At 35.8% G+C, this 15,391-nt stretch overlaps 1 protein-coding gene across 1 annotated transcript in view; it reads right to left on the bottom strand.

Moving 5' to 3' along the window:
- NECAB1 (N-terminal EF-hand calcium binding protein 1) overlaps positions 1-12,508 on the bottom strand; it is a 721,255-nt gene extending 708,747 nt beyond the window's left edge. The window contains exon 1 of the mRNA XM_053715189.1: positions 12,297-12,508. Within this exon, the coding sequence (XP_053571164.1) occupies positions 12,297-12,377 (81 nt within the window). The 5' untranslated portion in view covers positions 12,378-12,508. The remainder of the gene's footprint in view (positions 1-12,296) is intronic.
- Positions 12,509-15,391: the final 2,883 nt, after the last annotated feature.

The following is a 15,391-nucleotide window of genomic DNA, read 5'->3' as shown; positions in this document are numbered from 1 at the left end:
AGTTTATAATGCAGTTAACTCTTGTTAATATATACTGTATATAACTATTGTGGTGGTGTGTGCAAAATTTTGACCATTTATCCTATGAATACTAAAGCTCAGATTAAGTTTAGTGAATGTTGCTGTATATTAAGCCACTATTAATAGCTTAAAAGTCATGTTATTTGGGGTACTGAGTTTCTTTAAAACAATTGTGATGTAATTTTAATTGTCCAATAGACAATGTTTTAACCCTTTTTAAATATCTGTTGACGTAGACACCATTAGCCATAACTATGGCTAAATACTGAAACGTGTAGGCTTCTATCATGACATGTTTCTTTTGTATATGTCCTCCACTTATGTTATAATGGATTTGTATCAATAAAAGCTATTTTTTATAGAAGATTGCTCACTGGGGACTTTTTGTTTGCTTTGCACTGTCAGTTTCACCAGCTAAGCACAGAGTGGTTGTCTTACACGCTTCAATATTGGAGATGGTCTATTGGACAGTCCTGGTCACGTATCTGTGACATAGCCGAATCTGAGGCTAAGCATTTGAAGTGGGTTAAGCGCAGCCAATAATAGTTTCTCCAGATGGGGAACGCTGTATGATGCTGGCACGCAGTGGATATCCATGGGATGAAGTGCTAACTCGGAAAGTAATTTCTCCCCTATACAATGTATTTGTTAGAATAGCCTGCAGGGTTGTTGATAGCCCCAGTCAATTGAAATGCTGCAAATTGTATGCTAAGTATTGTTAGCGTGAACATCTATGGATCAATTGAGAGCTGTTGTATTTTGGCTTGACAATTTAAAGGAACTACTGGGGATGTATTGAGTATACTCTTGCAAATTTCAGTAGTCCTACTATAATGCCTTAATAGCATGGGATGTGTCAACCAAATAATGTTACAGTAATGTGCTATATAAATCCAATTCACTCTAATGTCATTACCCAAGTTACTTAAAGTGAATGTAAGTTTTGATGCAAAAGTGCCCGGTTTTTAAAAATTCGATTAAAAACAGGGGCATCAAAATTTACATTTCACTTGTGAAAAAAATACTTACCTTTTAAACTTGACAGCCGCTCCAGCTTCCCCCAGTCGTCGCAAGCTATTTCTGACATCAGAAATGATGGATGGGTCATCCTCCAATCACAGCTTCCCACCGGGGAAATCAGTGTCTGATACAACGCTGTGATTGGAGGAAGCCGGATTCCTCATTTTAGACCCAGGAAGAGGCTTTGCGACGGGCGGAGGAAGCTGGAGCGGCTGTCAAGATTAAAAGGTAAGAATTTTTTCACAACACAAGTGAAATGTTAATTTTGATGAATTAAAGTGCCCCTGTTTTTAATCTAATTTTTAAAAACCGGGCACTTTTGCATCAAAATTTACATTCACTTTAAGTGTTCTCAGTGAGGTCCGGGAGCGGGCGAGAGCGAGCATGAGGGGGCAGGAGTGGGTGGGACCGCTACACTATGGCACAAGATTAGTGAGTGGGAAGGAAGGAGAGGGGGGATACGTGTAAATAGATCTGGGAGGGGGTAGGGTATTGAGGGGGGAGCTACACTACAGAAAAATTGGGTCTTTATTTTTTTTTAAAAAACAACAAATTTCTTGCAAACTGGGTACTGGCAGACAGCTGCCAGTACCCAAGATGGATACAAATAGGTAGAGGGGGGAGGGTTAGAGAGCTGTTTGGGGGGGGGATCAAGGAGGTTGGGGGTACGGGCATATCCTACATTGCAGAATATACATAAAACAATATATTAAAAACAACAACAACAAAAAAACTAATTTTATACTGGCAGACTTTCTGTCAGTACTTAAGATGTGGGTGACTTTTGGGGGGAGGGAAGAGAGCTGTTTGGGACGGGTCAGGGAGGGATCAGGGAGTAGGATGTGTCAGGTGGGAGACTGATCTTTACACTAAAGCTAAAATTAACCCTACAAGCTACCTAATTAACCCCTTCACTGCTAGGCATTATACAAGTGTGGTGCACAGCGGCATTTAGCGGCCTTCTAATTGCCAAAAAGCAATGCCAAGGCCATATATGTCTGCTATTTCTGAACAAAGGGAATCCCAGAGAAGCATTTACAACCATTTGTGCCATATTTTTTTTTTTTTTTTTATTTAATCACATTTGGCAGTGAAATGGTGGCATGAAATATACCAAAATGGGCCTAGATCAATACTTTGGGTTGTCTACTAAAAACAAACATATACACGTAAAAGGTTATTCAGGGACTCCTGACAGGTATCAGTTTTAAAATGTAACTATCTCTATTTTTTTATTTTTTTTAAATGGTTTGGAAATAGCAAAGTGCTACTTGTTTTTATTGCCCTATAACTTGTAAAAAAAGCAAACAACATTGGGCATTTCTAAACTTAAGACAAAATTTAGAATTTTTTTAGCATGGATGTTTTTTTGGTGGTTGTAGATGTGTAACAGATTTGGGGGTCAAAGTTACAAAAAGTGTGGGGTTTTTCTTTCATAGCAAACAATCCAAAGTCCAGCACCCTTAAATTCCCAACGCACGCTGCAGTGTTCCTGCAAACCCCAAAATAGATACAAACAGAGAATGCAGCAGCATAGATATTATACCAATTATACCAATTTTATTCAATAAATAAAGAATAAAATTGGTATAATATCTATGCTGCTGCATTCTCTGTTTGTATGGGTTTTTCTTTCATGTAATTGGCAAGAGTCCATGAGCTAGTGACATATGGGATATACAATCCTACCAGGAGGGGCAAAGTTTCCCAAACCTCAAAATGCCTATAAATACACCCCTCACCACACCCACAATTCAGTTTTTACAAACTTTGCCTCCTATGGATGTGGTGAAGTAAGTTTGTGCTAAGATTTCTTCGTTGATATGCGCTTCTCAGCATTGTTGAAGCCTGATTCCTCTCAGAGTACAGCGAATGTCAGAGGGACGTGAAGGGAGTATCACTTATTGAATACAATGATTTCGCTAACGGGGTCTTTTTCATAAGTTCTCTGTTATCGGTCGTAGAGATTCATCTCATACCTCCCTTTTCAGATCGACGATATACTCTCAATTTACCATTACCTCTACTAATAACTGTTTTAGTACTGGTTTGGCTATCTGCTATATGTGGATGGGTGTCCTCAGCTATGGTTTGGCACTTTATGCATTTATATAAAATTCTAAATATATGTATTGTACTTATATTTGCCATGAGTCAGGTTCATGTATTTCCTTCTGCAGACTGTCAGTTTCATATTTGGGGAATATAAACATCTTTTAAAAATGAAATTTATTTCTTACCTGGGGTTTAGTCTTTTTTTCAATTGACTACTTCTTACAAATTGCGGGCGGTATTAGGCCCGCAGGTGCGACAAATGCTAAACTTTATTGCGTCATTTTGGGCGCGGAAATTTTTTTGGCCCGAAAGAGTACGTCTATGACGCAAGTTCGTCATTTCCGGCGTCATACTTGAGGCCGAGACCTTTCACACGGTTGCGTCATTAGTGACGCGAGTGTCATTTCCGGTTATTTTTTTCATTATTTCAATACCCAATTTATGTTTGCCTCTTGATTTTTTCTCTATCAGAGGGCTATGCTATTTGCATTTTTTTCCCATTCCTGAAACTGTCATATAAGGAAATAGATCATTTTGCTTTATATGTTGTTTTTTCTCTTACATTTTGCAAGATGTCTCACTTTGATCCTGCCTCAGAAGCTTCTGCTGGAACATTACTGCCTGATATCGGTTCTATCAAAGCTAAGTGCATTAGTTGTAAAATTGTAGAAATTATATCGCCGAATGTCATTTGTAATAGTTGTTTTGATAAACTTTTACATGCAGATAATGTGTCCATCAGTAATAGTACATTGCCAGTTGCAGTTCCTTCAACTTCTAATGTGCATAATATACCTGTAAATTTTAAAGAATTTATTTCTGATTCTATTATGAAGGCTTTGTCTGCATTTCCACCTTCAAATAATAGGTCTTTTTAAAACTTCTCATTTAGTTGATGAAATTTCAAATGACCAACAATATGATAATTTATCCTCTTCTGATAAGGATCTATCTGATTCAGAAGATCCTCCTCAGACATTGACACTGACAAATCTACTTATTTATTTAAAATTGAGTATATGCGTTCTTTATTAAATGAAGTGTTAATTACTTTGGATGTTGAGGTAACCAGTCCTATTGACGTTCAGTCTAATAAACGTTTAAATGCTGTTTTTAAACCTCCTGTGGTTTCTCCAGGTTTTTTTTTCCTATTCCTGAGGCTATTTCTGATATGATTTCTAAGGAATGGAATAAGCCAGGTACTTCTTTTATTCCTTCTTCAAGGTTTAAAAATTGTATCCTTTGCCAGCAAAATCTATAGAGTTTTGGGAAAAGATCTACTCTATTTTGGGAAATAGATCTGCTATTTCTACTCTTGCTAAACGTACCACTATTCTATGTAAGATAGTACTTCCTTTAAGGATCCTTTAGATAGGAAGCTTGAATCTTATCTACGGAAGGCCTATTTATATTCAGGTCATCTTCTCAGACCTGCAATTTCTTTGGCTGATGTTGCGGCTGCATCAACTTTCTGGTTGGAGAATTTAGCGCAACAAGAATTGGATTCTGACATATCTAGCATTATTCGCTTACTGCAACATGCTAATCATTTTATTTGTGATGTTAGATCCATGTCTTTAGCTATATTAGCTAGAAGAGCTTTGTGGCTTAAATCTTGGAATGCTGATATGACATCTAAATCTAGATTACTATATCTTTCTTTCTAAGGTAATAATTTATTTGGTGCTCAGTGGGATTCTATTATTTCAACTGTTACTGGGGGAAAGGGAGTTTTTTTCTGCCTCAGGATAAAAAACCTAAGAGTAAATCTAAGGCTTCTAACCGTTTTCGTTCCTTTCGTCAGAATAAGGAACAAAAACTCAATCCTCCCCCCAAGGAATCTGCCTCCAATTGGAAGCCTTCCTCAAATTGGAATAAATCCAAGCCTTTTAGGAAACCAAAGTCAGCCCCTAAGTCCGCATAAAGGTGCGGTCCTCATTCCAGCTCAGCTCGTAGGGGGCAGATTAAGGTTTTTCAAGGATATTTGGATAAATTCTGTTCAAAATCAATGGATTCAGAGCATTGTCTCTCAAGGGTATCGAATAGGATTCAGAGTAAGACCTCCTGTGAGAAGATTTTTTCTCTCACGTATCCCAGTAAATCCAGTAAAAGTTCAGGCTTTCCTGAAGTGTGTTTCAGACATGGAGTCTTCAGGGGTAATCATGCCAGTTCCTCTTCTGGAACAAGGTTTGGGGTTTTATTCAAATCTATTCATTGTCCAAAAGAAGGAAAATTTATTCAGACCAGTTCTGGATCTAAAAATTTTGAATCGTTATGTAAGAGTACCAGCTTTCAAGATGGTGACTATAAGGACTATTCTGCCTTTTGTTCAGCGAGGACATTATATGTCCACAATAGACTTAAAGAATGCATACCTTCATATTCCGATTCATCCAGAACAGTATCAGTTTCTGAGATTCTCTTTTCTAAACAAGTATTACCAATTTGTTGCTCTTCCATTTGGCCTAGCAACCGCTCCAAGAATCTTTTCAAAGGTTCTGGGTGTCCTACTCTCTGTAATCAGAGAACAGGGTATTGCAGTGTTTCCTTATTTGGACGTTATCTTGGTACTAGCTCAGTCTTTACGTACTGCAGAATCTCACACGAATCAACTAGTGTTGTTTCTTCGGAAACATGGTTGGAGGATCAATTTACCAAAAAGTTTCTTGATTCCTCAGACAAGGGTCACCTTTTTAGGCTTCCAGATAGATTCAGTGTCCATGACTCTGTCTCTAACAGACAAGAGACGTTTAAAATTGGTTGCAGCCTACCGGCACCTTCAGTCTCAGTCATTCCCTTCAGTGGCTATGTGCATGGAAGTTTTAGGTCTCATGACTGCAGCATCGGACGCGATCCCCTTTGCTCGTTTTCACATGAGACCTCTTCAGCTTTGTATGCTGAATCAATGGTGCAGGGATTATACAAAGATATCACAATTAATATCCTTAAATCCCAATGTAAGACACTCTCTGACATGGTGGATAGATCTTGTGAATATGATAGTGAAAGACAGCACCTATTTTCCTTTTTGGGGCACGGGAAAAGGGTTAGCCAGACCCCAATATATATCCAAGAAAAAGTATTTTTCCAGCCACCAGTTAAACTTTAAAAAGACCTTTATTCGTTTCTTACAGGGTCCATCATATCAACAACAACGTTTCAAACCTATGCCAGGTTCTTAACCTGGCATAGGTTTGAAACGTTGTTGTTGATATGATGGACCCTGTAAGAAACGAATAAAGGTCTTTTTAAAGTTTAACTGGTGGCTGGAAAAATACTTTTTCATGGTGGATAGATCACCATCTTTTAGTTCAAGGGGCTTCTTTTGTTCGCCAAACCTGGAATGTGATCACAACAGATGCGAGTCTTTCAGGTTGGGGAGCTGTTTGGGGATCTCTGACAGCACAAGGGGTTTGGAAATTTCAAGAGGTGAGATTTCCAATAAATATTTTAGAACTCTGTGCAATTCTCAGAGCTCGTCAGTTTGGCCTCTGTTAAAGAGAGAACCGTTCATTTGTTTTCAGACAGACATTATCACAACAGTGGCATATGTCAATCATCGGGGTGGGACTCACAGTCCCCAAGCTATGAAAGAAGTATCTCGAATACTTGTTTGGGCGGAATCCAGCTCCTGTCTAATCTCTGCGGTGCATATCCCAGGTGTAGACAATTGGGAAGCGGATTATATCAGCCGCCAGACTTTACATCCAGGGGAGTGGTCTCTCCATCCAGATGTTTTTTCTCAGATTGTTCAGATATGGGGTCTTCCAGAGATAGATCTCATGGCCTCTCATCTAAACAAGAAACTTCCCAGATACCTATCCTCGTCCAGGGATGTTCAGGCGGAAGCAGTGGATGCGCTGATACTTCCTTGGTGTTAACATCCTGCTTACATCTTCCCGCCTCTAGTTCTCCTTCCAAGAGTGATTTCCAAAATCATCATGGAACAATCATTTGTGTTGCTGGTAGCGCCAGCATGGCCACACAGGTTTTGGTATGCGGATCTGGTTCGGATGTCCAGTTGCCCGCCTTGGCCACTTCCGTTACGGCCAGACCTACTATCTCAAGGTCCGTTTTTCCATCAGGATCTCAAATCATTAAATTTGAAGGTATGGAAATTGAACGCTTAGTACTAAGTCATAGAGGTTTCTCTGACTCAGTGTTTGATACTAAGTTACAAGCTCGTAAATCAGTCTCTAGGAAGATTTATTATAGAGTTTGGAAGACTTACATGTCATGGTGTTCTTCTCATAAATTCTCCTGGAATTCTTTTAGAATTCCTAGAAATTTACAGTTTTTTTCAGGATGGTTTGGATAAGGGTTTGTCTGCAAGTTCCTTGAAAGGACAAATCTCCGCTCTTTCTGTTTTATTTCACAGAAAGATTGCTATACTTCCTGATATACACTGTTTTGTACAGGCTTTAGTTCATATTAAGCCTGTCATTAAATCAATTTCTCCTCCTTGGAGTCTTAATTTTGTTCTGAAGACTTTACAGGCTCCTCCATTTGAGCCTATGCATTCTTTGGACATTAAACTACTTTCTTGGAAAGTGTTGTTCCTTTTGGCTATCTCTTCTGCTAGAAGAGTTTCTGAGCTATCTGCTCTTTCTTTTGAATCTCCTTTCTGATTTTTCATCAGGATAAGGCGGTTTTGCGGACTTCATTTTAATTTTTACCTAAGGTTGTGAATTCTAACAACATTAGTAGAGAAACTGTTGTCCCTTCCTTGTGTCCTAATCCTAAGAATCCTTTGGAAAGATCCTTACATTCTTTGGATGTGGTGAGAGCTTTGAAATATTATGTTGAAGCTACTAAAGATTTCAGGAAGACTTCTAGTCTATTTATTATATTTTCTGGTCCTAGGAAAGGTCAGAAGGCCTCTGCTATTTCCTTGGCCTCTTGGTTAAAGCTTTTTGATTCATCAAGCTTATTTGGAGTCGGGTCAAGCCCTGCCTCAGAGAATTATAGCTCATTCTACTAGATCAGTCTCCACTTCGTGGGCTTTTAAGAATGAAGCTTCAGTTGATCAGATTTGCAAAGCGGCAACTTGGTCCTCTTTGCATACATTTACTAAATTCTACCATTTTTATGTATTTGCTTCTTCGGAAGCAGTTTTTGGTAGAAAAGTTCTTCAGGCAGCTGTTTCAGTTTGATTCTTCTGCTTTTGATTTAAGTTTTTTTCTTTCAAAAATGAAAATAAACTTATTTTTTTGGGTTGTGGATTAATTTTTTCAGCGGTATATGGCTGTTTTTATTTTATTCCCTCCCTCTCTAGTGACTCTTGAGTGGATAACTCCACATCTTGGGTATTGATATCCCATATGTCACTAGCTCATGGACTCTTGCCAATTACATGAAAGAAAACATAATTTATGTAAGAACTTACCTGATAAATTCATTTCTTTCATATTGGCAAGAGTCCATGAGGCCCACCCTTTTTATGGTGGTTATTATTTTTTGTATAAAGCACAATTATTTCCAAATTTCCTTTGTTGATGCTTTCTACTCCTTTCTTTATCACCCCACTGCTTGGCTATTAGTTAAACTGAATTGTGGGTGTGTTGAGGGGTGTATTTATAGGCATTTTGAGGTTTGGGAAACTTTGCCCCTCCTGGTAGGATTGTATATCCCATATGTCACTAGCTCATGGACTCTTGCCAATATGAAAGAAATTAATTTATCAGGTAAGTTCTTACATAAATTATGTTTTTTCCATCATATTTTTTTTTCTAGTAAATTATATGATATATGATGAAAATAATGGTATCTTTAGAAGATCCATTTAATGTAGAGAAAAATAGTATATAATGTGTGTGGGTACAGTAAATAAAATAGGAAAATTACAGCTAAACACGTACACCGCAAAAATGTAAAAACAGCCCTGTTCCTTAACGCTAAGAAAATTGAAAAATGGTCTGGTCACTAAGGTTTGTTTTTTTTAAATACTTAATTATTGTACATTGGTGCACAGTGTTAATCCATCACAATTTACACTGAAAAAATATAAGAATTTAAAAGAAAATAAATGGGCATCAATAAAAAGGCTGCAATACATGCAACCCTTGGTTTACACTGGGGTTTGTAATTCTTGAGAAATGATTTTAAATTTTTTATATATATATATATATATATATATATATATATATATATATATATATATATATATATTATATGGAACATACTTATGTAAGTAAGAATATTACATTCTAGACCCCTCTTAAACTTGACACAAACAATACATTATCTTTAAACCTCTGAAATGCATCTTATGAAAGTCAAAACTCAATTCTCTGATAAAAGCTATAACTATTATCTTTATAAATAAACATAAAATATAAAGTATTAGTGACACAGTCTTAGTAGTCTGTCAGACAGTTTCAGGTAATTATGTATTGCTGGTAATTTATTACCATTTCAAAGAAAGCTCACGTTGTATTCTATTTTTCACCACTGTTGGGGGTATACTGTCCGTAACGTGCATTTGTGCAAAACACACTGTTGTAAAATGAGGGTTACCTGTAGCTAAAAAAATAATTGTTGTGTGTTGGATAGGTAGAAATATGTATATTAATAGTGGCCTCAATGTAAATTCCTAGAAGCAGCTATATGAGCTGCATTAACCTTGAAATATTCTTAATATATTAATAGATGTACAGACCTTAATATTCGGCTGTGAAAGAACCAACGTATAGAATAGTTTGTGAAAATCTCAAGTGGATTCTAACATCTGTTCACCTATGTAGTGCTGAGACTTTGCCAGCATACAGATGACTGACTATTCAAATTCACTCAGTTTCTCTCTAGGATTATTGATTAATGATTGCAAGATTTTTAAGAGGAAGAATGATTGCTTTTAAGCCTCTCAGTGCAGTAAAAAAAAAAAAATGCATCTGTGTGTTGCGCACAAAGCCAAGACTGGAGGAAATTTACTATAAATGGTACAGAAAACCCCCCATTAAATCTACAAATTATTGAAAATAGTTGACAAAAATAAAAAAAATTTTGTTTTTCTTTAAAGGGACAGTAAATACGTTGTAATTAGAAGACATTTCTGTTATGTTGCTCTAAAATAACGTTTGCCTTATTTGGAGGAGACAGTCGGGACTTTAGTTCACAGACAACAAGGCTGGCTGCTGTCATAAAATTAGTAAAAAAGAATTGTGTTGTAATTGCCATCTGATAAAGCCAAATAGGGACAGATATGTAGCAGTGTTACCCTTGAGAAGTCAGCAGGTGCAGTTAAAGTTCTGAAAATTAGACATTGCTCAATTTTAAGGGCTAAATTACATGAAAATGGGGACAAAATAAATAGTGAAAATATACTGAAAAGCTTCTTTCATTATGCATAACTAAACCTTTTTAGATAAAAATCTCAATGTGTTTACAGTCCCTTTAAAGGGACATCAAACTCCTGCTTTTTCAGTGTTCTAATAATGTTTGACCAATACTCACTAGAGAGGCGAAAAAGCCTCTTCAATATGCTATAAATCAATAACTGGTTTAGGCAGCATTTTATATAAAACCTAGGTTACTTTTTGGCCTCTCTAAGTGCGTGTGGCAAGCATATTTTCACACAAAATCAAGAAGTGCTTAATGCCCCTTTAAGAATATTTTGATTGAATAAAGTTAAACATATTTTTCACAAAAAGAATAGCATGAGAACAAGGGCTAATGTTCTCAAGATGTAGAAAAGTAGGTTTAGGAGTCATTTGAAAAAAGTACTTCTTTAAAAAGAGGGTGGTTAATAAATGGAATATACTTTCACTACAGTTGTTATATACAAATACTGAATTTAGATGGGCTGGGAACATTCATAAGGCTCTCCAAAGCAATAAGCACATATGCATAAGGAAATATTTGAGGTCTCAATTGGTCTTCAGGTTCTTAACCAACATCGAAATCTAGTTCTCAGTTATTCCCACAACGTACTCGTTTCCTTATTTCCCTGAATAGATAGACAGACCGGCAGGCAAATAGACAGACCGATAACAAAAATACATTGCTAGAAAGAGGTACATGAATTAATACCAATACATTAAAAAACTGCTAAATAAATAAAGTTTACATCATTGTTAAACATCCTCTGGTGACGATTTTGGAATTTTAGCTTTTTTTTTTTTTTTAGTATTCATATTACAAATAAGAAATGAAGCTACTTTAGGTAAAAACCATGTATCTTATACTGTTTGTTTACGTTTTATAAGGTTGTTTTTGCCTTTCTATAAATGTAGATTACTGGAAAATAATAATAAAAAATAATCAAAATCTGTTCTTTAATCAGTTCATTTAGCAATTATTCATTTTCATTAGTTCCATTGGGCTGATCATCTGTTCTTTATTAATTTATGGTATTTTCTTTGTAAATGCATATCAACATATTACATAATACTAATATTCAGCTCACTCCAGTTTATAGTTTTGGATCTTATTTTATAAGGTGATTATAAAATGATGCACAATATGTATTATATATGTAATGAAGCTGGAATATCCAGCAAGTACAATATCTGATTGTAACACAATAATTGCATATATGTAAATTGTGATAACATAGCAGTGATTTTACCACTTACCAACCCATGATGTTAATATTATACCAACATAGCTAGACAACAAAATGTTTTGAAAAAACTCACTCTACACACACACATATATATATATGTGTCTATGTGTGTGTGTGTGTGTGTGTGTGTGTGTATGTATGAACTGAACTAGAGTGAATATATTGTGTCCTGTATCATGCTTCCAAATCATTTTACCTAGATACAAAATAGTTTTTTTATTATCATTAATATTGATAAAGAACAGTAGTCTTTGGGAACTCACAATTCATGGTCAGTCAGCAACACCAGTTTGTAAAACTTGTTCATTAAATAAACATTACAAAAATCCTTCTTTTGTATGACACACACACAATCCTATGTATGTATGTATGTATTATATAGTATATATACACACATATACATAGACAAATATGGCAAGAGAAAGTGAGTATTCTTACGTGATTTAATAATTTCAGCCTCACAATAATGTAAAATCATAACCCTAAAAACTTTTATAGACGTTTTTCATATATTCTGAAAGTTATCATATAAGGGAAATGCACATGCTACTCGGTAAGATATAAATAAAATAAATAGCAACATAAAACGATAACTTATTATTCCCATAAACAAGATACAGAATGTCCTAACACTTACATCTAGGAAGATGGACATCCCTTTAGTCATTTTCACTGATGGGCTCAGCTCCTCAGAAGAAGAAACTTCCTGGTCATCCATTGCCTAAAAATATAATCCGAACTGCAAATATTGTATAGGTGTGCGGCTAGCGGGTTTGCTACAGAGCAGGCAAAGCTACAAGCTAGAGATGTTCAGTCTAAACTGCAAGATGATGTTTCTAATGCTGTCTCCTTGAGTCCCTCCCAAGTCTGCTCCACCATAATCAGCAAAACCCTCCTACCGTTACTCTTCCCAGTTACATTACAGAGCACATTATTTATTCTCCTTTATATGTATGGTAGAACATTTGAAACAACTGTAATACGGATTAATATAGAGACAAACAGTGTAAAATGAAATGCTAGACAGGATATAAGCAATAAGTTAGAGCTTCACAACATAGTGAATTACAGCTACTTTTATTGTCTGTGTAAAACAACGCTCAGCAATCAGTCTTCATGCTCCACCAAGTGTTAGAAATTAGTATTGCAAAGAGCAAAAATATGGGTTTTTTTTAGCTATGAACACTATGCTATAAGTATATTTATAGTGCTGGACTTGTCGTACTTGCAGTTTTCTCTTCTTGTATGAATATTATAGCTTATAAAATAAACTTGTATACTCTACCCAATATTCTGTAACAGATCAGTGTTAAATGTCCACACTTTCAGCTAACTTAAGCCATCTTTAATAATACCTCGTACTGAATCATTGATATATTGCTGAGTTCACTAAATCTAACATTTAGAAAACTCATGCAAACCGATCATTGTGTACCCCTAATTGTATCCTGTACCTAGTTGTACCAATTTGGGTCAAGCTTCACCCACTTCAGAAAGTTTTAAAGTTTCAGGTTTCTACACTCATTCATCTCACCCCAATTCATTGCATGGGCTTCTTCTTAGACTAAAATAATAATTCAAGATAAAATTAAAAATGCTGAAATAATTTGCCAATCCATACATAATAATTTCTACATAATAATTTCTACACTCATTCATCTCACCCTCATTCATTGCATGGGCTTCTTCTTAGACTAAAATAATAATTCAAGATAAAATTAAAAATGCTGAAATAATTTGCCAATCCATACATAATTTATTTAATTTCTCTAATACTATTTCATGCACTGTGTTAGCTCTGCGCTCCTTTGCATTTATCAATTTCACTTGTTGAGTCTAGGTTATTTACTGTCTTGAACGTACTGAAACACGGATTTAAGTTCACCATTATCCACCACCAAATAAATATTGTTACTACTTACACAATATCAGTAGTCTACTACTATTCTACCTGTATCTGTCACCTTTTTTTCTCTCTTGCCAGTGACTACCTAGTCCTATATTGTAAATGGTTACTTCATATGAAAGTTATATCTTTATTTTGCTGTCTTACAATACTCTGCAATGTATTAGGATCTTTGTCACAGAAGGGGCAAACTGATATCTTTATGAATATAATGTATGTACTGCAATATTCTGAGTTATCTTAAAGGGACACTGAACACGAAATAAATTTCATGCACCTAAATCTAATCATGGGTGCTGCCATTATGGAACCAATGTTACACTGCAGGAGAGTACATGTGCAAACAGGTCAGCATTGGAATGTAGATTGGAACATGGCGGCACCCATGACTAGAGGGAGGTGGGAAATAACCAAAATATTATGCTTATAAAATGTATTTCATATATAATGTTCCTTTAAAGGGACATTAAATACTTTGAGATGTTAATATAAAATAATAAATCATATATATTAACCCCTTAATGACCACAATGTACCCTGTATGTGACTGGTCGTTAAGGTTTTTTTTCAGGACATAATAGCACAAGTCTAGCAAGAACACGCTATTAATGCCCTCCTTCCAGCAGGCTTTGTGGAATAGAGCAGTCTCAACGCTGGTGGCAAGACCACGCTATAAAACAATCAAGCCCCAAAAAAAGGCCAGCGACATACAGGGTATGTCGCTGGTCCTTAAGGGGTTAATACAATTCTGGAATATATAATTGTATTGTTTATTTTGTCCCCTTTTACTGTAATTCAATTCTGAGCTTTTCAGTTCCTGTTTGAAATGGAAGAGCAGAACACTGTTATATTGCACACAGCCATTGGCTGCACTTTCTAGTGACCTATTTATAACTGTCCCTAATTGGCCACAGCAGAGACGGTAACCTAAGTTACAACATGGCAGCAACCATTGTTTTATAAACACTAAAGCTTTACACTTATTTTGTCAATATTTAAAGAACTAATTAAACTTTAAAAAATAAATCTACATGTTATTCTGAGACTAATCTTTTCTTTGAATACATCATTCTATCAAGCATTTATTTAGTGTTTAATGTCCCTTTAACATAGGCATGATCACAGGAGTAATGAGAGATTAGAGTAAGCTGCAATATTGTAAGGACGGGATTTAGCAACAATTTGTGATTATCCTAACCTTGAGAATAATCATTTATTTGTTAAAGAAAAGTAAACAATTATTTTTCTGAAAAGGTCATAAAGTTAAAAATGAACCGTTATGTCTCTAGAGCAGTTTATTTTTGACTTAATCTCCACCTGCCTCTTTTAATCAGTGATTTATTATTTTAAACAAAACAAAAAACATCATAAAAGAGCTTGACCTGTGTGCTGCAAATATATATGAGCTGATTAGCCAATCAGTAGCTGCAGCAGTATATAATATTATCAAGTGTTTCACAACTCTAGTCCCAAAGTACCCCAAACAGGCCAGAGTTGCATGATATCTGAACTAGAGAACAGGTGAGCTAATCAGCTGATAGGTTAGAGCAGTTTAGTAACCATGGTTACTGATCATCTGATTACCTGTGCTCTAGTTAGGCCAGATTTTCATGTTATTTTAACTAGAGCACAGGTAAAATAATGAGAAGATCAGTAGCCATGGTTACTAACCTGCTTTCACCAATCAGCTGATTATTTCACCTGTGCTCTAGTTCAGATATCATGAAAATCTGGTCTGTCAGAGGTACTTGGGGACTGGAGTTAAGAAACACTTCTGTAGTCCATAATTGGCTTATGCTTTCATAAGTTTCTGTGTGGCAGTCACA

This window comes from Bombina bombina, chromosome 5 (genome assembly GCF_027579735.1).
Source record: "Bombina bombina isolate aBomBom1 chromosome 5, aBomBom1.pri, whole genome shotgun sequence".
Classification (NCBI taxonomy): Eukaryota; Metazoa; Chordata; class Amphibia; order Anura; family Bombinatoridae; genus Bombina; species Bombina bombina.
This window is presented reverse-complemented; position numbering and strand designations above follow the sequence as displayed.